Source organism: Falco naumanni, chromosome 6, assembly GCF_017639655.2.
Source record: "Falco naumanni isolate bFalNau1 chromosome 6, bFalNau1.pat, whole genome shotgun sequence".
Taxonomy (NCBI): Eukaryota; Metazoa; Chordata; class Aves; order Falconiformes; family Falconidae; genus Falco; species Falco naumanni.
Window position 1 is genome coordinate 7,050,716 of NC_054059.1, and position 21,755 is coordinate 7,072,470.

Here is a 21,755-nt window from a genome sequence, read left to right on the forward strand (position 1 = left end):
TGTTGCATGGTTTTATAATGTGACATTATGGTCATAATGGTGACATCTTGCCCTAGTAACTCTTTCCTACTTGCTCCTGTAGGCCCAACAGAAAGACATTTGCATGCATCTCTGCCTTTCCTCCATTTAGTAGAACTTACTTAAAAGGCAGAATAATCCAGTGATACCAATTAGCTTAAAACATTAAGATTTGAAATGAAAATTTGCAGTAAGATTTGCAGTCCTTGTCTAAAGTAGCACATGGAATTTTGAGAAATGGCGAGGGCATGCAATTGTAGAGAAGTCCAGAAAGCTGTCACACTTAGGTTTTGGTCTTTTTACAGGAGTTTTGATGACCAGAAACATAGTTTCAAAAAGTGAAATATCTGAAAATCCCCCCTTTTTTTTTTTCCTAGATCTGGGGCTCCTTCTCCTCTGAGCAAGGTAAATACTGCCAGTTGCTGTAGTTAATTCTTGTTTGGGTGATAATGCTTTAGAACATCTTAATAGCATAAAGAATTCAGTTTCTATCTCCTGATCAGCTTTTTAGACTTTGCCATCTAGGCCCTATTTAATTGACAAAACTGCATCTTTTAATGGCCTTGTAAATAGTAGCCCCATAAAAGCACTTCACTGATCTGAAGGACTATAGTGCTTATACCAGTGCAGGATGCTAAGCAGCTTTGCCAGGATTTGATGGTCATGCTTTGTGAAAGCATAAAAGAGGCATATCTATCTCAACTTTTTTTTTTTTTTTTTTTTTATTTCCCCTTAATCCTCATGTCAGTGAAAAACTTACTCCGTACTGTTTCTCCTCCAAATTCTTCACTTTATTTGCAGCTTTTTAGGAGGAAGTTCTGACTTTTTCTTTCTTGAAAGTAGTCAGAATGGCAAACATAGGACTTGTTTTCGTCCGTTAAGAAAAGGATCTCTCTAGCGTGTGAGATGCTGTGACAAAGCTCATAGTATCTTTTAGAATTAAATTGATACTCTTCAAGGTAACTTGAGTCTTCAAGTGCACGGAAGAGTTGCAAAATGCTCTCCTGGGTGTCTCTCCTTGCCATACTTAAGGTATCTTCATCCAGAACTGGAGGAGCTAATGAAGCAAAATCATAGGCTGAGGTGTCCTTTACATCTTCGCAAGGACTTAACTGTTAGCTGTTGATGGCTCTTTAAATTCTCTTCAGTTTGAAGGTTTACGTACACAACTTTTGACTCAGCTTCTAACCGTATCTCTTCTCCCACCATTTCTGTGGTTACAATACTAAGGTGATGTTGGGGATGAACAGATATTTCATTCTGAGGACAAAACGTAGAAACAAACCCACAGAAATGTTTTGTTTCTCCCATCTTCAGGATGGTCTTAAAACTGAGAGGAGGGAGTTTGCTGGGGAGCAAACTATTTTCTTGGAACTTGCTGAGAATCCTTTGACACATAGGAACTGTTAGTTACCCTAACTGGGATTTAAAAGGCAGGTAAGGCAACTCCAGATCACAAGTCTGAGTCAGTTACTTAGGTGTTGGGTGAGTCTTCAACATGAGGGACCAAAGCTCATATGAGACTGTCCACTGGTGTCTGCAGGTTCTCTGAATGCATGCAATAGGCATTTTGTCTTGAGCCAGGCATTGCTAGGTGGAGTCACCTTGGAGTTTCTCAGCTCCACCACCCTCTGAAAACTTAGCCCAATCATCCTTACATTCTTTCAAAGGGGGGAACAGCTCACAATAAGAAGACCTGATGTCAAAATTAGATTTTTAAAGCAAGTGAATCTATGCACGAGTTACCTGTGGAGAAATGTTGGTATATTGAATGTATATTTAAAATATTTCTCCAGTCTTCGCCAGCCACAACTGTTACATCTCCTAGTTCTACTCCAGCAAAAACTATTGATACATCTCCTCCAGTTGATCTTTTTGCAACTTCATCTACAGCTGCTCCAGTCAGGTAAGTTAAAAAGCGTATTTGAGTTACTGAGCTTGGGGTAGGTGCTGAAGTCACACTTGTAACAGGAGGCTTGCCTGCAAGATTTTGTGTACTTTACAGGTAATATACATCAGTATTGAGTGGGCTACATTCTTCTACCAGTGTAGATCACAAATGAGCTGTAACACACAAAAAAAATATATAATAATTGTAGCCACTGATTTGCTTTCAGTGTACTAGTGTGTACTACCATTCCAAACAAACTTTTAATTTAATAGAGTGAAGTAAAGTGCAAATCCAAATTAGTTTTTACTGACTTTCAGTTTTCTGTTTCTAAAACTGCTGGATTAAGATTCCTTTTTCTTGCTGTTCAAATCACTTAACGAAGCACAAAAATAGTGAACTTTTGGAGGTTAAAATAAAAAATAAACATTTGACCAATGAGAAAATCTGAACAGTACTTTCAAGTTAAGACCAGAACAAACTGCTGTTGTGCATTGTGATGAGCAGAAGTGAAAGAACTCTAGAAATGTAAAAGCTCTAAGCTTGAACCAAGAGTCTGAAGACGTGACTAACTTGAGTTAAATTTCAGCTGAAGTACTTAACTGAAGAAAGAGCTTCTACTGTTTATTATTTAAATGTTCTAAAGGAGCAAGACCTTGTTTCCTAAGCATATATCTGACTGGCTTAGGTTGTAGTTTTGCCAACTCTCTTCTGCCTAATGCCTATTTATTGCCTGGAAATGCAGATTCCTTGCTTTCTGATATGGCACAATGAAATATTGAAGTAGAATGGAGCTGTTTTCAGTCACAGCAGTTATGTGCCCTGTTCTTAGGGGCCACCTGAGACCTTGGTTTTGGGTGGGTTTTTTTTTGTTTGTTTTTGGGGGATTTTTAGGATTGTTAAAGTCTCATAGATCTGTTATAATGCCATTGTCAAGTAATGAAAGGAAGTTAAGGTTCCATCCTAGGGTGTAATGTGTTCTCAGCACTTACTGCAGTAGAGGTGTTTATGGCCACTGCTCTGATCCCAAGGCCTAAAAAACCCCAAGTGTCTCTCAATGATTTCATCAGTCGTACAAACAAAGGGTAATTCCTACAATCCTGTCATGATTGTGTTTCTATACTTGATTAAAGTGGGCAAATTCCTCCAGTATTTAATAATAACTCTCTTCCTTTCCTTGGCAGCTCTTCCAAACCATCCAGCGATCTTCTGGATCTTCAGCCAGATTTCGCCGCTACTGGGCAGGCAGCTCCAGCAGCCCCTGCTGGAGCCACTTCATGGGGAGGTAGAAAAACCTCGCTGTCAGCATCTGTTCTTGCAGTCTCCATCTTCTTGCCTGGCTGAACTGAACCTTGGCTCTTTCTCTGCTAGCACAGGATGTGCCCAGCTCAATCCCAGGCTTCTGCTGACCTGACAGTCAGGCATCCCTTCGCAGCACAAGGCTACTTCTTTTTCCAGGGATATGCATAGTGGTATAAGCTGCTTATAAGGGCCTGACTGCAAAGCTGGGAGGAGCCAGGATTATGTGACTAAAAGTGAGCAGGAGGGGGATGGCTGAAGGTGAACAGGTAGGGTAGGCACTTTAAAACAGAAGAACTAGAACTGCTCGTGTTCATGGGCAAGGTGAGGGCAGGAGTCGGCTCTGCTGTTCATAAAGCAAAGCCCACAGATCAGTAGGGGGAGAGTCAAAAACACCTTTTAAAGCAGTGATGCATCTAAAGCCAACGGTGACAAATTAGTTCCGCTGCAAGTGTGATTACCTCTGACAACCCCTAACACGTTTTATTAAAATCTTCCTTGTCCGCTTAGAATAATAGTCTGAAAACAGAAGCAGAGGGCTGAGTGCTTTCAGAGAGGAATACCTAACCAGTCTGAAAGGTGAGCTCTGTGGTGAGCTGAGCCTGTTGTTCCCAGCAGCACTGGCAGCTGCCGAACTGGAGAGGACCGCAACACATGCAGGCAGTGTTCTCTCCTGTCCTGTGAAGGCAATGAATTAGGCCAGTAAATGTCATTTAACTTACACAGTTGTAAACCCACTGCGGTGTAATGTTAAGAAACCTGGTGTGGCAGCTTAATGAACTCATCAGCGCTCTCACGGTAAGAGCGGTACACTGAGTCACGCTGGCTGCCGAGAATGCTGATACTGGGTACTAGTGGCTTCTGCATGCCACATTTCTCTTTTTAGCTTTAGTTCATTAAAGGTGACATTGTATCTCAGCCATTTCGTAATGAGAGGCTAGCTACGGCTGTCACACAGACCACGTTTTGCATATTCCAGTTTAATCTGTTGAATCGATTTACTTTATTTTTTCCAGAAGTGTCAGTTTTATTAACTGAAGTATAATCTTACCCAGAAAGCAAGACCAAAAAGTCATCTATTCTAGGATGCCTGGGACTAATTATTCTGCAGTTTTTGATTGCATCCTATTTGTCTTGCTTTGTCATTGGCAAGTACTGGAACACAAACTTTTGAGATGTTCAAAAGAGCTCAGGCCTCTCAGTTAATTTTTTAGGCAGTTGCACAGTTATGCAGAGTAAATAGCCATTAATATTGTAAAATACTGATGCACATTGCAATTGAAAGCAGATTTATTTGGGTTTTTTCTTTGCTCTTTTGAACAAAGCACCTGTAGCTTGGAACTTAGGTGGTTTTGGTTTTGGTCTTCTGAATTACTGAAAACTAAAATTGAGTTGTAATGCACCTAGTCCTCTTACTCCACAACAGAAAAGGACAGCTAACTTTTCTTCCTTTGGTCAAGGTTATCACTGACCTCAAGTATACTTCAGTCTTGCCTTTCAGAATAGCATTTTGGTATCTTAGTAAGCTTCAGGTTTGCCTGCTTTACTGCTGGCAGGAGTCCAGGTATGATGACCTGTTACTACACCAGAATCTTGCCCTTTTAATTTTCTTTTTCTTTTTTTCAACTGTTTTAAATAATTGCCAAACACCATATCAGACGTGCATAAATGGAGAACTGGAATGCCTTTGTGGTGAAAATACTGAAATTTCCATGAATGTTTCATCTGGTAATGAGAAATCCTTTCAGCCTGTGTTAAGGTGTTGGGGTTTTTTAAACTAAATCTGGAGGATGAAGCCACTAGTCACTACAAATTGCACAACCTCACAGGTACTACAGAGCCTTCTAATTAGTGCAGGTGAGGCCACATCAGGAATTCTGCATCCAGTTCTGGGCTCTCCTGTTTAAGGGAGAGGGGGTTGGCAGAAGACTGGCAGGACTCCGGGGATCTAGACCACATCTCTGCAGAGAGAGACTGAGGGAGCTGGGCTGCTGTCATCTGGCAAAGAGGAGTCTAAAGGGAACTCTTACTAGTGGCCTACAGCTACTTGAAGGGGAGTTACAGAGCAGAGCCAAAATTTGGTTGGAAGTGATAGTTGATTATAATGAAGGGTAACAACATACTGCAGCTTCAGAGCTAGACTGGACGTGGGGCAAAATTATTTCACTTGGAGGGTAAGGCAGCAGTGGAGCAGGACCCCGATGTGAGCCAGTGGACTCTCCATTCCTGGAGATTCTTCAAGACCTGACCTAGGCAAAGCCATTACTGCCCTGATCTGGTGTTGGGTGTAATGTTGTTCTGAGCAGGAGGCTGGAAAAGATGAGCTTTCTTCCACCCAGGACTTTTGGGAGAATGTATAACAGTGCCTCCCTGCTACTTGAGCTTCTTCCTCATCTGCAGAACTCTTCTGGCCCACAGCAAGTTAACACAGCAACTTGTCAGAAAGTAGTAGGCAGAGGAAGCTGGAAGAATTGCTGCAGTTCAGAATAGCTGGGAAAATGTAAATAGCAAGTACTTAAAGATGCAACATCAAAATGGCACTTTACATGTCACATAAACCTCAGGAATACATCACCAACAAATGATCCTGCTTTCTCAATCTCACTGGCAGTGTAGATTCCATGTATTCTGGCATACACTGTATATTTGGTATAGTACACTGTGTATTTAGTGGTATAGACAGTGTGCTGTGTATTTTGTTGTATAACTAGTATATTTCTGAATACAGCGTAAGTTATCTGGCAAATGAACTATAACGTGAAAATCTACACTTTTGTGCTAACAGGAGATGATCAAGGTAGGGTAACAAGTTGCCTGCAACATACCGCAAGGTGAATAGATAGGCATTTGGCAAGCAAATTTGACTTTAGTATTACAAAAAATACAGTAGGTCAAATTCTGCATCCTCGTGAGGTTTGACTCTCAGATGTAAAAGCAGACTGACTTGTATTTCTAACTACTGAACTAACTACCTTGCAGTGTGCATTAGAACATGGATTTTCTATTAGTATAGTTAAATATTACTGTACAATAGAGCATTGGTTTTAATCCTTCCCGTATTAAGAGTAAAGGTAGATTGCCATGCTGGATAATTGTAATTTCACTGTGTTGTGATCTATAACATAATTGGATAACAAAAATGCGTTGAAGAAGAAGCTAATAGAAGGTAAGAGTTTGCCAGCAGTTGCTTGTTTTACGTCTAGCTGTGAGACATCCACCTGGTGTGCAGTAATGAAATACCAGAGTGCTACATCTCTAATACACTGTTAATGTTCTTTCAGAATGGTGTTTTGACTTACCTCGGCTTGTTCAGTCAGTCTCAAGTAGAGTTCTCCCAAGGAGCCAATTACGAAAATACCTGCATGTGGTTCCTTGGTAGCTTTTTAACAAGTACTGTAAAATAAAGACAAACTTGTGAAGATTGAGCTGTGCTTGCTCAAGTCATTTTGCTTCCTCCATACTGACCCACAGTAAAGCATCTGGACTGCTCACTGTTCGGTGTGCCTCAGATGAAGCCATGACTCTGTTACCTGTACAAGGAATCTAGGAGCCACGCCGAGCTACTGGCTCGTAAATAGGCAGTTGTTGAGCTCAGACTATTCTAACTGCAGTATAAAAATGTAATAGGCCAAACGGGTTAGTTTTCACAGATTATTTTTTTTTTTTATAGCATGTAGTTGGGGTTTATGTAGGCAAAGCTCACTTTGAGCTCAATCTGACTAATCTTAGAGGACATCAATTTGTGGGGAAGTCTGTCATTAAAGATGTTTCACTGACTTCCAGAAACAGTTAACTAAGGAACCAAAGTTGGAACAGAGCCAACCTGCTTATATTGTCAATCGGTCATGGGTCCTCATAGCAAGCGTTAGCAGAGGTGGCTGTTTCTGCTTGCTCTGTTACAAATGCAGGAGAAGCTTTCAAAGAGGAGCCGGTCTCCTGTTTTTTCTTTGCTAAATAGTTGTCTTGAGTACAAGAACCACAGCCTGTTTGCCTCTCGGAATATACTTGGGGCAGGAGGGATGCCGTGTATTGTATCCTGAAGCCACTGAACACTGTACTTGCAGGCTGCTCTCGGCTAGGGTACCCTGGCTTTGGTGCCAGTTTTGTGAAGGGCTGTAGGGCCGATGGGTGGATCGCAACCGCTCACTTCGGCGGAACGATCAGCTGAATTCTGCCTACTTTTAATGACTGTCATGTTGATTTTGACTGCTTTCTAACTACTTTGGCCTAGAAAATACGTGCAACTAAGCAGAATTATCTTGAGATTCTCTTTGGTACCCAAGCATGTTCTGCTATTAGCTTATTGATTTAAATAAGCTTCGACAGTGCCTGTTTACTGTACTTGTATGGGAGCACTGGGATTCGCTGGGGCTCACTCTCCCTGTGTACACTCTTACTCGATGAAAGTCTTGAAGCTGTGTGCTGTTAGGCCCAGGAACTTGAATTTAAAATTCACAGTGTTCTTGGGGGATGAGAGCTGCTCATGAACTTCAAAGAAGTCTACCTTACTTCTGGTCTTACTCTCCACACTGCTAGGCCAAATGCAAGAGAGAAGTAGTCTAGTGATGAATCGAGCTTCTAAAGAAGTGGTTCTTGGGTGTACCCTGGGGTGGTGAAAGGTACTACCCTTACAGGCAGCTACCTGGTTCTCTTTGTTACAGTTTAAGCAAAGAAAGCCAGCTGTATAAAACAGAAGTGATAAATACTACCAGTGTCTGAACATCTTTGCTGATTAGATATTAAAGAACTTAACACCTCTGTGAAACTTACATACTGGTTCTGTTTTGAATAGAGTTATTGAACAGAATGAACTTTTTCATGTAACAGTAACTTCTTGAATGCTGGAAGATCAAGTGCAGAAATTGTTTAACCTAGATATGTCACTTAAAAGAATGAACATATGGCTAACGAACATCTTCAGTCTGGCAGTTCTACTAATTAGTCTGTTTCTTTATTCTGCTGTCATTGTAACGGACAATCACTAGACCTCTTGGGAGAGGGTGAGTAACATTTTTGATTTCTAAGACTTTTGAATGTTAAGACTCCTTATTAAAAGCTCCAGCTTTCTGGAGCTGAGTAATTGTGGTCTCTCTCCCTCTTCCCCTTACTTTTCCTGTTTGATCTTCATTATGTGGTTGCATATAGATAATCTGGCTGCACTTTCCGGTGTTACCTCTGAGCCACAGATTTCAGATCCATTTGCCCCAGAGCCTAGTGCAACTACTGCTGCAACTACTGATACTGCAACTACTTCAGCTGCCGCTGCTACAACCACAACTATTACTGCTGCCACTGCTGAAGTGGATCTCTTTGGAGGTTAGTTTGGTTGCTCTAGTGCTCTATGCCAGCTCATAAGGTAGATGAAGCAATACTGAATTCAGCTACTGTGTCAAGGCCTCTGATTTAATCAATTCTGCCAGAGGTGCCTGTGTGTTGGATGCTAGATGGAGCAGGAAATGTAAACTGTCCAACTGCCTCGTTGTTTGCTGTGCTTTTAGTTGATAAGACTCCTCTGCACGTATATAGAAATGGAAAACTGTGCACGCTTAAGACTGAATTACTTTATGGTTGAACAGCAAAAAAAATTAGGTTTCAGGTGCACACCCGGAGAAGCAGGTATTCTTTCCACATTATTCAGTAACTACGCACTGTACTCCAATTTGTGGGAAACGCAGTTGTGCTTTCGTAGTTGCTGAGGATGGATGTGGCAGCTTCCTGCCCCTTCATTACATGTGGCACTTGAGCTCTGTTGTATTTCTTCTGAGTCCTTTCAGTAAATGTAGTATGGAGCCAGCAGAAACTACTATATTACAGTGTTCTTGAATCTGGGTTTTATTTCATGTAGCATTAATAGTAAATTCAAGTGGCAGTGAACTCGTACTAAATGCCAACTATACAACTGATGTGTAAGAAACATATTCTTTGAGTTTAGCTATGCTCTTTCAGTCTCTCATGGTAGCTGCTAACCTCATGAATAAGAATAAATTTCCCCCTGTATGTTGTCAGTTTTCTTGTCGCTCCCATGGAGCAGGAGGCTTGTCAGCAGCATGTCAGAAATTACCGTTTCTTTTCAGCACTATACCAGCCCAGGTTAATAGAAAAATTTTCTGATTTACAAACTACTAACATGTTTAAGATCACCTGACCACAGTATTTTTGTAGGTTTCTCTTCCAGTATGACCATGTATGTCAGGAATTAGTAATAACATCCTTGCTAGCAAAACTGAATTCCAGTATGTTCTGAGTGGAGTGTGGTGTTTTTATCGCTTCTACTGACAGGAGTTCTGGAGAGGTCTCACACATAAACAGGTGTTTCCTAAAGACTCAGAGTTCCCGGTTAGAAGTTTTTTAGGACTGACTTAGACAGACAGCTCCAGGATATCCCCAGGGGAACTGCTGAGAAGCTGTAAGAAAGGAGTACAGCTGCTACCTGCTACTTAACTCCCCCTTTTACAAAGATGGATAATAGGTCAAGCGCCACAGGGTCAGGCAGTTCAGAAGCAATTTTAAAATAGTTGTGGGCAATGGTTCTGGACACCACTAGGCGCAAGAGAGATTCTGATGTTCGTTACCCTCAGAAGACTGTTGCAGAAGCCGAGGCCTGTGCTTGTTAACACTGCTGCAGATGCACAGCGCATGACACTTCTGGTGTGTAGATGTTGGGGTCGAGCCAGTCTTGGATACAGCACTTTCAAATTACATTAGTAATTTAGCATAGATATATGACCTTTAAAAAAAATTAAATGATAGTTAAATGGCTAGAAATCACTGTAAACTTGCAACAGGATTAGAAAAACACCTACTGTTGCATATTCTTCCAGTGCTACTGCTTCCAGCAGCAAGATGTACCCTTCCTTTTTTCTACCTTTTGCACTATTCTGTGCCTGGAAAAATGGCTGCTACCAAATCAGTGGCAAAGAGCTGGATGCATTTAGTTTCTAGAGATTTAACTGATCATTAGATTACTTAGTGGCACGTGTTAGCAAGTGGAGTTGCCTTCATTCTCCAGTGTGGAAAGAATTATACTTTTGCAGCATCCAGACTTCTGTGACTTGATCAGTTTTTTTTAAAAGAGAATGTATTTTCTTGCTCGAATACTATAAATCTCCAGTGGATTATATAGTAGATGAATGCTGACTTTTTCCTGGAACGCTTCAGGACAAAGCAAGGTTTTGTTATTTACAATAGCAGAAAACTTCTGGTTTTCAAGAAGGAAAAAATTCTAAACACACTCAGCAGTGAAGGTACTTTTGCAGTGCCTTCAAGACACCCGCAGGCCAGACCCTTTTATGATCCTGGAGTCCATATTGAACTTCCATCTCTCTGCTTGTGGTTTTTTTGTTTGTTTCTTTCTTTGGTTTTTTTTTTTTTTTTTTTTTTGTTTGTTTGTTTGTTTGTTTGTTTGTTTTTTGTCTGACTCCTGTGCTGTAACTGGTATCCCATACCAACATTCCTTTTTACTTCAAGACTACGTACAGTGCAAGAAGCGGTAGTCTGGGGGCAGACACTGTCACTCTAGCTTTTTTGGTGCCAGGAAAGCTTACAGTTAATCTTAAAGTAGGTATTTGATCTTTGAGGTCTGCTAGAGATACAGTCTTCAAGGTCATGTTAACTTTTTGCAGCTTGCCAGTTCTTAGTTGCTTTATGCAATCCCTTGTGGGGAGGTGTGGTAGGGGAAGATACAGGACCAGTGATCTTGGGAGAAAGAATGTAGAGTCTTCAGGGAGTGGCTGGGTAGGGAAGGGAAGCTGAAAGCTGCAGGAGAGAGGCAGCCAAGGTGATGGAAGAAGCAGAAGAGGAGACTTGGCAGGAATGACTGTTGAATTCTCTTGCACTGCATCGCTGGTACTTCAGCTGATAGGAGCCTGCATGTTGCCTGGGACTGGGCTTTGTCTTTAAGAGGAGAAGCAGCTCTGCTTTATGTCTTCATGTCTTAACATGCTTTTGGAAAGCAGATGAGAAATGCAGGATTGATCCAGCATAGCTTTTTTGAAGAATTCAGTCTGATTAATGGGCAAGCTTTCAGTTACCTGGGCCAACTTGAAGAATTCCTTATCTTGTTTCCAAGATAAACAAGAGGAGGCTGTTTTCAAAGTGCAGCTGGAATCATTCCTGAGAGGGGGAAATGTATAGGAAAGGCGAAAGATCTTGAAATGCCATGTACCTCAATAATAGAATTTGGACACAGTATTTTTGGATGCTAATAATGTGTTCTTGAGTTATATTTTGTTGTGCAATTATAGTGTAAGTGGTGCAAGTAAAAATTCATGGCAGACACTGTGCAAATGTCAGTTATTAAGTATTCAGTATTAATCACAAGCAGGCAGGGAACTGTGGTTTTCCCTTTAAAGAAACTAAAGGCAAAGTGATTGAGACTTTTTGGCACTTGGCAAATGAATGTCCCTCATGCTGGAACATGCTTGTAGCAAACCAGCACTTATTTTAAAGTGTTTTAAAATTATTTTAAAATGAAAACTTTTTTTTTAAAGTTTTAAAAAACAACAACAAAAATCCCATAATTCTTACTATTATTTCCTAGCAGTGATCCTAGTGGGGTGTTTCTTGTTAAGGCAGGTTTTCCATGCCAAAGTAATGAAGGGTGACTGAAGAGGAAAAAAAATGTGGAAACAAGAAAAAAATTCTGCTCACCTGTACACTTTAGTTCTGTGATCTTTCAAATACTTGTGACTTGCCATAGGGTTGTTTCAGATGTTGCATAATACATTAAATGATTATAAGTCATACATAAGTATCATCATACGTGAATAACTTTTGTTGTATATTGATGCCATGGTGTCAGATGAAGCCTGAATTTATGAATTTATGAAATTAAACAGATCGCTCTTCAAGAACACTTACTTTGCTGCAGACAAGATGTGTTGAAGCACTGCTTCAGTGTTTCAGAACTTAAAAATGCCATTGTTTGCACATCACTTCAATAAGAACTGATTTTATTTAACAATTTAAGTGTTTGCAGTACAGAATACGTAGCTATCACTCCTAACGGCTGTTCCGTGTAGTGTGAACTTGCAAAGGTTTCAGCAACATCTTAAACCCAAGCGAGGATCATGTGCTACTTGATTCTAAAAGTCAAAAGCTAGATTCACTTCTGAAGCAGAAGATGCACAAATGTAAAGAGGCATAAACTGAGTATATACAGTAACTGCTGTAAAGGGAGAAGATCTCTTACAGTGCTGGAAATGCAAATGTGGGGTTACCGTGCCAATATGGAGAAACAAAAAAAGAAACATTCCAATCTGTTTTTTAGTAATAAAACATGCAATACTTAATTGTATCAATTTCTGCATGTCATGCTCGATTTTTAGCAGAGGGCATCTGTGCAGGTGCAGCACAGCCTTTTGGAAGGCTTCAATGAACTTAATAAGTATTAACTTAAAAAAAAAACCAACCCAGCAAACCATTGGTTTGAACTGTGAGCTGTAGGGTCACCTGGTTAGGTTGGTTTGTCTCTGTGCTTATATAAGTTTCTTGAACTTCTCGGAGTAACTAATATTTAAAGTTTTTTCTTTAGATTCCATTATGAACTTAGGTGTTTATCCCACCTGCTATTTAACCCAACTATGATGCTAAAGAATATGATACGCTTGGCAACAACCTATTCGTATTTGGAAGCGGCAATAAATAATAAAGCTGATGCCACGCTAGCCATTCCCTTCCATCTATGGACTGGAAGGAATTTGTGCCCACCTGAATTTCTATGGCTGCTGTATGTGGAACCTCAGTAGTTCACATCTGGACAGGAATGGGTGTTGCTCTGAGGCTGAAGTGGTCCCAGCATAGAACTGGTGACTTAACTGTATGCATTCTGAAACACCACTTCATATGAAACCTGGAGGCTATCCTTTCATTCTGGGAGGTAATTATAAATAGCATTGACCAGCTTCTGTGCTGTTGATGACCTACAAGCTTGTGTGGATAGAAATAAGCTTTTTTGGAAGAGCGCAGGGTGACCCTCTATCTGAAAGCTGGCCCTGTAGAGCAGACCCCAACACACATGACCATATGCATAGCATGTTCTTAAGCAGTACCATTCAAAACTCTTCAGTCCAGTGCTGTGTTGAATTTCTTCTATAGGATGTATGCCAGTGTCTGGTGTACATACAACACTGTGATGTTTGACAAATTACGATTTTTTTTACTTGGACAACTGCCATCCAGTTTTGTTGTTGAACCCTGTTATGTGAAAAATAGAATTGTATTTGAAATGGCTTATTAGCAGGCCTTTTTTTGCTACTAACTCATTTTAATTCTATTGTACAAGGCTTTCATCTCTTCTGTTGAAGTTTCAGTGCATGTTCTTTTGAGCTTTTTAGATTAAGTGGCACAAACTTGTTTTTAAAATGGTTGTTTTCATTTTAAAATTGACACTCAAGTTAAAGCATGGTAAGCTTTTTCCTGTAGTAGTTTAACAGTGCAATTGCAGTATTCCCCAACAGATTTTATTTTTTTAACTTGCTAACTTTGTAGCAGTAGAAAAATGGCCTTTATGAGCATCTTGAAGCATTTGATCTTAATTGTGCAGTCTTTTTGTGAAGAAAATGCTTGCCTATGAGGATAGTCCAAATGGCGTTGTCCATTAGGACTACTTCATGGAATTAAGAGCTACAGATGGTGGTTTAAGCCTAGGAATAATGCTGTGAAAGTTCAGAGCTTAAAATTTAAACATACCACTTAGCAAGTGGCAAGGAAAAAAATGGTCAAAGAAAACTCATGAGCAAGTCATTCCAAAACCTCCAAACAGTTGTTTTCCCTGACTCGGTTGGTTGGCCTAGAGGTGATCCTAAAAGGAGGAGAGACACACTATGGCTGGCCAGTAGTTAAGATCCTTGATCTGTCAGAAGCAAGCTGAATAAATATAACCTATGCGTCAGGTTATGGCTTCAGAAAGATCCAATTGGAATACTGTCAAGAAACAAGTAAGTTCAATTTCTCAGATGTTGCATGACTGACTTGGCTCAAACCTGAGAAATGGTAGATGCAGATCTCGTGCTGATGTAACTGGACTGTTATTTGTGATGGTGCTTAAGTTCACAAAGCACTGTGCGAGTAAATTCACAGTTACAGATCAATAACACGTATTACAGGCTTTGAGCATGCAAGTTTTTAGTATTTTTGTAAACACCAACTTACTGCCATACCTCTGCTCGCTCTTCAGTTAATTTTGGGTAGTACATGAGCATGCTGCTCTGAACCCTTATACAATGAGAATAATGCCTTATTTTACACTCACTGTACTTCCTGCAGGCAACCAGAGAAGCTCTATCTTCAAACCCTGTCTAGAACCTGCTCATGTGGGGTTGGGGGAGAGGCAGAGCGTTTTGTGCTGCATGACTTGTCTTGCTGTCAGAGTAAGAACATTCATGTTGTATAAGGGGATCTACCTGTGCAATTTAACTTGGTTCTTTTACTATATTTTTCTTCTCTTTATCCTTTTTCCTTTTAATTTCTGTTCTTAAACTGCACCCAAGATGCCTTTGCAGCTTCTCCTGGGGAAGCCCCTGCAGCGGCTGAAGGGGCAGCAGCACCAGCTACCCCAACCCCTGTAGCAGCAGCTCTTGATGCATGTTCAGGAAATGGTGGGTTTTATGTCATTAGATAGTCTCTTGTTTTGCTGGCTTTTTGTTTAAACTACATGGCAGTGTGTTTTTCTGAAATTTTCTTAGTGTTTGCAATTGGTCAAAAACAAATGTTAGACTGAAGAGCATGCCTAACAAAACTGCCTGTTACTGAGTCCCAGTAACTTTGTACTTATTTGGTAGTGCTAATGGACAATTCTGTCAGTGCTGAGTTTTGTAAGCAGTAACCTGCTAAAGTGGATATTCTTTTGTCATATTTCTGTCTTTTTTTGGCCTTGTCAAAGAGCCTTTGAAAGTTCTCCCCTTTAACTAGCCTGCTCAGCCCTTCAGGTGGTCTTTATTTTGGAAAAACATAAGTAACATGTCTGAATAAGTAAGCTAAATGTTAACGACCTCCTCTGTGTGCGTGCGTGTATTTGCAGTATGTGCATTGCCTGTCGTTGCTTTGTTCTTGACTTCCTCCCTCGCTGATCCTAAGTACGTATACACAAATATTTCCCCTCTCCTTTTTACAAGACCCCTTTGCCCCATCCGAAGGTAGTGCAGAGGCTGCTCCTGAGCTGGACCTCTTTGCTATGAAGCCAACAGAGACTGCTGTTCCTGTAGTTACCCCTACAACTAGTGCAGCCACTCCAGTTCCTGCAACAACTCCTTCTCCAGCTGCTGCTGTTGCTGCTGCTGCTACTGCTACTACAGCTACTGCCACTACCACTACCGCCACCACTACTGCTACCACCACCACCTCCGCTCCTCCTGCTCTAGATATCTTTGGTGGTAATTTTGTTTTTAACTCTTTGATTCTGTTGGATTGATCTGTCAGGAGTACAGAACAAACAAATCATTGTTGCATGCATGCTGTGTGCTGGGCTCTCAAACCAGAGAGCCTATTAATTCAAAATATGATGTATAAAACATGGAAGTTCTGCTTTCAGTCCTGCCTTTCAAAAATGAGTTAAAGATGTGTTATGTTCTTGGCCTTAGATTTATTTGAGTCTGTTCCTGATGTACCCGCAGCACCTAAACCAGATGCTACTCCTAGCATAGATCTCTTTGGTACAGGTAAAGAGAGAATTCTTCCAATACTCTGCTGCTTTGATGCCGTGTAATGGTGTAAACTGACTTGAGTGATACTTACTTCTCCTCGGTTTTTCTTTCATTTCTGGAAGATGCTTTTTCATCTCCACCGCATGGAGCTTCTCCTGTGCCTGAGAGTTCTCTCACTGCTGATCTCTTATCTGGTGAGTGCTTGTTTTCACAGGCCGTCTTACAGACTTCCTGGGTTTGCTTGTTTTTGTTTCCCCAAGAGTAAAATAAAAAACAACAACAAAAAAAAAAAAACAAAAAAACAACCAAAAAACACTTATTACCAATTTACATCTTTAAGCTGAAATACTAAGTTGTGGGTTTGATGCTTTGGTCACAAGATGTGCAGTGGCTGAAGATGCAAGCTGTGAAGTGGCTGACACCGAAGCTGAGTAAGTAATGTAGTTGTTGAGAGAGTAAATCCTCCAAGCATAAGAATTTTCTTAATACGCAATGTTTTCGTTAAAGTACTGTGGTTTTCAGTTGCGGTGTGAGAAATGTAACACTTTCTGTTTGCAGTTCTGAAGACTGCTACCTGAATTTACCAACCCTGTCGTTCTAACTGGTGGAGCCCATGTGGCTTTGAAATATTTAGCTATCATTGTTGCCTTGCTGATACTAAATATTATTTATCCTATGCTTACTGCAGTGGATGCATTTGCAGCCCCCTCTCCTCTACCCACTGCCTCTCCAGCAAAGGTGGATTCTTCAGGTGTGATTGACCTATTTGGTGGTGGGTATTTTTCTTTCCTCACCACTTCAGAGTTGAATCACTTCATTTCAATTACCTTTGCGCTTTGCTAAAGCTGAGGTTTCCCCCTTCTCACAGCTTTTCTGTGTAGCATGACAGCTAAGACTAGCATGCCCAGTTCTTAGTACTGCACACTAACGAACTGCAAATAAGCTGTCAGCGTGCTCATTTCATTGTCGTGACACTTGCCATTCTGTTTTCAGTCAGTGCATGTGTGGCTCTTCCTCAGCGGTCCAGTAAAAGTCTGTTGGGTTCTTTTTTTCTTCTTTGCAACTCTCCGTGGTCATGTTGTTTTCTCTCAGTTCCGTTTCTCAAAGCAGCTGAAGTTTTGGGGGTGACTTGTCTCGGAGTGGGTTATCTGAATCACAGGATCTTTGTGGGATTTGACAAGGTGGAAATTAGGATGGGCCAGCCAGCTCTAGGAGTGTTGTAGAACAGAAATGTTGCTCAGAAGTAGTGAATTTTCAAACATTAGTGACATACTCCTCTAAAAAGACTTAATATGAGTCAGTAGGTTCTGTCTGGAATTAACTCCAAACTCTCGTCTGATGCATTCACCTCCAAAGGGCTTAGCCCTCTTGTCTAAAATGCTACGGTTTGCATGGATTTTCTGAGAAGAGGCTCAACTAAAAAGAGAAGAGATTCCTCTCAAGTGCTGGTTTGTTGCCCCTCCTTTTTTCCACCTGCACTTCACATCCGTGGTACTGCTTTGCAATAGAGATGGCCAATCGCTTTCATTTTCTTCTTCTGATGAATGAAGTGGTTATCCTTTTGTCATCTTTTGTTTACATTAAGTGATGAATTGATGCATTTAATATTGAACTCTTCACCTTTTCTTGATGCTTTCTGGAATTCCCTTTAGATGCTTTTGGAAGTAGTGCTTCTGAACCCCAGCCCGCAACCCAGGCTGCTTCTAGTTCCTCAGCTTCTGCAGACCTACTTGCTGGTAATAAAGAACTTCTAGCAAATTGTTATTTTAAGGCAAACTAAGAAATGGTCTTTGAAATCTTTTATGTTCCTTGGGTGTAAGTGGACTTCTGCAGTGGAATAAAATACTTGTTTACAAGATTTCTTAGTACTTTAGATGTCTTAAATTAAAAGTACGGTGAATTACAGGGCAGGGGCTATACTGAAGTACGAGTTAATGTCCTAGATTACCTTCTTCCTATGCTCCTCATTTTCCTACCTCCTGCTGTTTTTCTATACTGTTCACTGTATAGGAGCGTGTACATAAAGTTTCTTTGGCTGACTGCAGCAGTACTTAAGCAGTATTGCAGGCTATGCTACTTGTTCCTTACTTCTAATACATCTCGATTTCTCGGTTGATTTAATCGAGGCAGGTTACACACTTAAGCGTTAGGAGCTTGGATGAATGACTTGGCAGCAGTCTTGCATTTAGCCAAGGAGAGCAGGCTGACGAGAAAGAGCTTTTCTGAGGACAAGGGCATAGAGGTGATAGTGACCCTCTCGTCACACTGGGTGAAATGAGGTCTCTGCTATGCTGAGTGTGGCATCACTGTCACGCCCTATTTCAAAAGCTGAATAACTGTATCATTGTAGTCGGCATACTACAAGTAAGCAGCTTCAGCTGGGTTCTGTTTGTACCGTTCTCCAAAATTCATGCTAAACCACCATGTATTTTGGTGGCTATAGGGAGTGTGCTAAACAGTGGTGACTCCTCCCCATCCCGGTTTGAAGTTTGTAGAGAACAAGATCCCAGCCTGCCTTCCTCAAGTTTAAAGGAAACTAATGCACTTCTGGCTTCAGGAAGACTTGACTCAGTTTGTCCCCATGTTTCCAAAACGTGAATTTGTGAGTAGAATGCGTTGGTAGGTTATCTTTCATGAACTTCGAAGATGATGGTTAGCTTTGTGTTGTACCTCTGTGGCATTAATTCCGAGCTGGAGTGATAGTCTGCCCTTTGTGCAACTGCTGACTGCTCCAGGTGTGGTGGGCCCTGACATCAGCTGCTGTCTGTACGTCTGAAGGTCTCTCACGCCAGCTTACCCTGTGTCAGAGGTCCAACCCTGTGTATGTTTTTCCTTTTTATGCTCATGAGAGGCTCTCCATTACATGAGGAGTATAGGCTTAAAGTAGTAGATTCTGAAAGATACCAGTGGTTTTTCAGTCGTGTGTGTTATCGGGGGACCGGGTGCAAAGATGTTGTCAGGCAGAAGCTAATCCTGCTTATGCAAACATTACAATACAAAATATTTTATCTCCTTATCTGTAACTAAGCTTAAATTCCAGTAGGAATTACGCTCCAGATGGCTTAAACTTCAGCAGTGTGCTCTCTGAATCTGATGAGTCACATTAAATCAAAACGTAAATTATAAAAGAAATGTTGTAAGTTGTGAGTTATAAATACTCAAGCTGACCTGAAGTAGTTGGGGTGAATAAGATGGTTTCTTTTAAAATTTTATTTTTGCTCCAAGTAGACTTAATTTTTTTTTTTTGGCAGATACAGATATTCTGCAAACATCACAGCATATTGCTAAACATTTGTTCACCCTAAATAATGGCAGATGTATAGCCTGCAGTGTAATCCAGTTTTAAATTCAAGAGTGTCCAGAATTCATATGGTGGCTGACGGCTTGTCCTTCATGGTTTATGAGTGTTTCATTGTACTCAGTGTTCATATGCATAATATTATGAGTATACTTACTATGCATCACTGTCTTAAGTGTTCTGCTGTCAAAAAAGTTTCTAGTCTCTTCCTGGCTCACTTAGAAATTGTGGTAGAATGTTTTTCATACTTTTTTAAGCCTCTCACCAGGCAAGACTAGACCTACGCTGATAAATACAATAATCTAACCTTTCACCCTTCTAGGTCTATCCCAGTACATACCCTAATAGCATGTTCCTGTAAAAAATTCTTACATGAATGCGTAAGTAAAAGCAACCTCAAAACTGGGCAGTTAGGGATGTCCAGACAATACTTCTGACTCGGTTGCTGCTGTTTCTGCAGACTGTCTCTGGGTCTTGTGCAAGTCCTAGACAGCTAGAACTTAATTTATTAAAGCGTTTCTATGGCTTTTGTGCCAGATGTTGCTGTTAAATTGTGCAAGGCTAAAAGCTGTGGAATTAAGACCAATCATCATGCAAACTTTACCTGAAGCTGGGGAGAACTCTCTTCTGTAGCTGGAGAACAGACACTTTATGGGGCTTTGCAAAAGCTTAGGTAACTTTTTAAGCAGAATCTTACAGGAATTAAGTTAATGCCGTGTTGCCCAGCTCCTTGTTCTCATTCGGGATATGGAAAGGATCTAACTGAGCACAGGATCTTTAGATGGCTCCAGAGCTTTAGGAATTGCTCCAGTCAACTGCCTTTTGTCATCCGTGTATCTCATCAGCCTGCTTCTGGACTGATTCTTTGCAGATAGGTACCTTTTTTGCAGATAGTTGAATGGATGGAGCTTTGCCTTGGGACAGGTGATGGACTAGGACAGAGCTTGTACGTAAGGATCAGAGGATAAGCCAGCATCGGTGATGTGTTAGCATGTGTCTGCTACAGACCACCTGGTCAAGAAGAGGCCTGCAGAAAGCCTCACTGTCACAGGCTTTGGCAGCAACTTCAGCCACCACAGTATGGGCTGGAAGGGCAATAGGGAATGTGGCTGGGCACAGGTAATGCAGGGGACTTCTGGAATGTGTTAGAGAATCCCTTGATGTGGGTGATCAAGACATACCAGAGTGAGTTCAGTGGAGGGCCACCAAGACGGTGACCTGGTGCACATGACGTATGAGCAGAGGCTGGGAACTGGGTCCATTCGGCCTTGAGAAGAGAAGGCAAAAAGGAGGTCTCGTTCGTGTCTAAATTTCCTCACTGGAGGACACAGGGAACAGTAGCCAGGTTCTTATCGGAGGTGCACAGCGATAGGAAACAAGGCAATGTGCGGGGAAACTCCAGTTGAATACTGGGATTCTTTTATTTTTACCATGAGGATGGTCAGATATGACAGTAGGCTGCCCAGAGGGGCAGTGGAATCGGTCCTCTTGGAGGTGTCAAGGCAGATCTCTGGGCAACCTGATTGCACCAGGCCAGCAGCTTTGGGCAGGGCGTTGGGCTGGCTGACCTCCAGAGTTCCCTTCCAGCCTAAACTATGCCGTGACAAACCCGCTTTGAGAACAGACCTTGGAGAGCTGAGGACAGATCTCTGATCCCAGTACGTTTGTCCAGATTCAGAGTTAGCATGTGTGAACGTGTGGCTTACTGTGGACTACGGTTTGGGTGATAAGGGCTCTGTGGGAAGCAGGGAAGCTCACACAGGCTTTTGAAAAGCTCTTTCCTTGGGACTGCAGAAAGCAGGCTGCTCTGCTTCCCGCTGCTGCTTCCCTGGCTCCAGCCAGGGCGCCTGGTCAGTAGCATCTGAAGGGACCAGTTTAACTTACAATCAGAGTGGGTTTGGCCAGTGCCTGCAATCTGGCAAGCTTCAGCTGAAGGACATAATTTATGAGGTATTTCTAATCAGGTTGTTTTCTCCTCGACCTGTAGTTCATAGTCAGGTTTGCTGTCCTCTCCCAGCTGTCTCTGGGGCCAATGTCGTTGTTCCTATAGACCAGTTGTTCCACAACCAAACCTGTTTGCTGGTGGTAGAGCAAGTTTCTGGCCTGGTGCCCAGGTGATGGCACACCACTCTCATTTCCCTGCTGAGCGTTTGGGTTTGAATACAGTTAGCTGCTGCTAACTCACTCCTCTTCTGAAACATGCATCTGATGTGTAAATAAGTCTGATGCTTGCATCAAGTGTGTGTGTATACATTTCTCTAACTCTTTCAATATGTAAGTGTTTGGTGTTTAGTCTTGCTGCGTTCTTTGAGAAAGAAACGTTTTCAGAGACAGCGTCTGAGATCTCACAGTAACACTTGATATAGTGGATGCTTGCAATTCGAGCACAGGTTCTGTATGTTGAGCTCTAGCCTGTCTCATAGTTAAATGCCTGGCAGATGCTCGATTTCATAGCTGGGAAATGTGCTCTTGTCACTGCAAGTGTCATGGTTTAAACCCAACCAGCAACTGAGCACCACCCAGCTGCTCCCTCACTCCCCCCACGGTGGGATGGGGGAGAGAATCTGAAGAGTAAAAGTGAGAAGACTTGTGGGTTGAGATAAAGACACTT

At 41.5% G+C, this 21,755-nt stretch overlaps 1 protein-coding gene across 32 annotated transcripts in view; it reads left to right on the forward strand.

Annotated features, from left to right (window-relative positions):
* The window catches only part of SNAP91 (synaptosome associated protein 91), a 71,098-nt gene that overhangs the window by 34,685 nt on the left and 14,658 nt on the right, over positions 1–21,755 (forward strand). For 12 of the 32 annotated variants that reach the window (XR_005828457.1, XM_040598075.1, XM_040598086.1 and 9 more), the window contains 11 exons: positions 396–423; positions 1,815–1,924; positions 3,091–3,191; positions 8,191–8,205; positions 8,351–8,521; positions 14,695–14,802; positions 15,319–15,576; positions 15,784–15,861; positions 15,969–16,040; positions 16,535–16,618; positions 17,499–17,582. Coding sequence is in view for 31 of the 32 variants with exons in the window: in XM_040598075.1 (XP_040454009.1) it covers positions 396–423; positions 1,815–1,924; positions 3,091–3,191; positions 8,191–8,205; positions 8,351–8,521; positions 14,695–14,802; positions 15,319–15,576; positions 15,784–15,861; positions 15,969–16,040; positions 16,535–16,618; positions 17,499–17,582 (1,109 nt within the window). In the remaining variant the exon portion in view is untranslated. The remainder of the gene's footprint in view (positions 1–395; positions 424–1,814; positions 1,925–3,090; positions 3,192–8,190; positions 8,206–8,350; positions 8,522–14,694; positions 14,803–15,318; positions 15,577–15,783; positions 15,862–15,968; positions 16,041–16,534; positions 16,619–17,498; positions 17,583–21,755) is intronic. The other 20 variants (XM_040598087.1, XM_040598088.1, XM_040598092.1 and 17 more) reach the window with 10 other exon arrangements.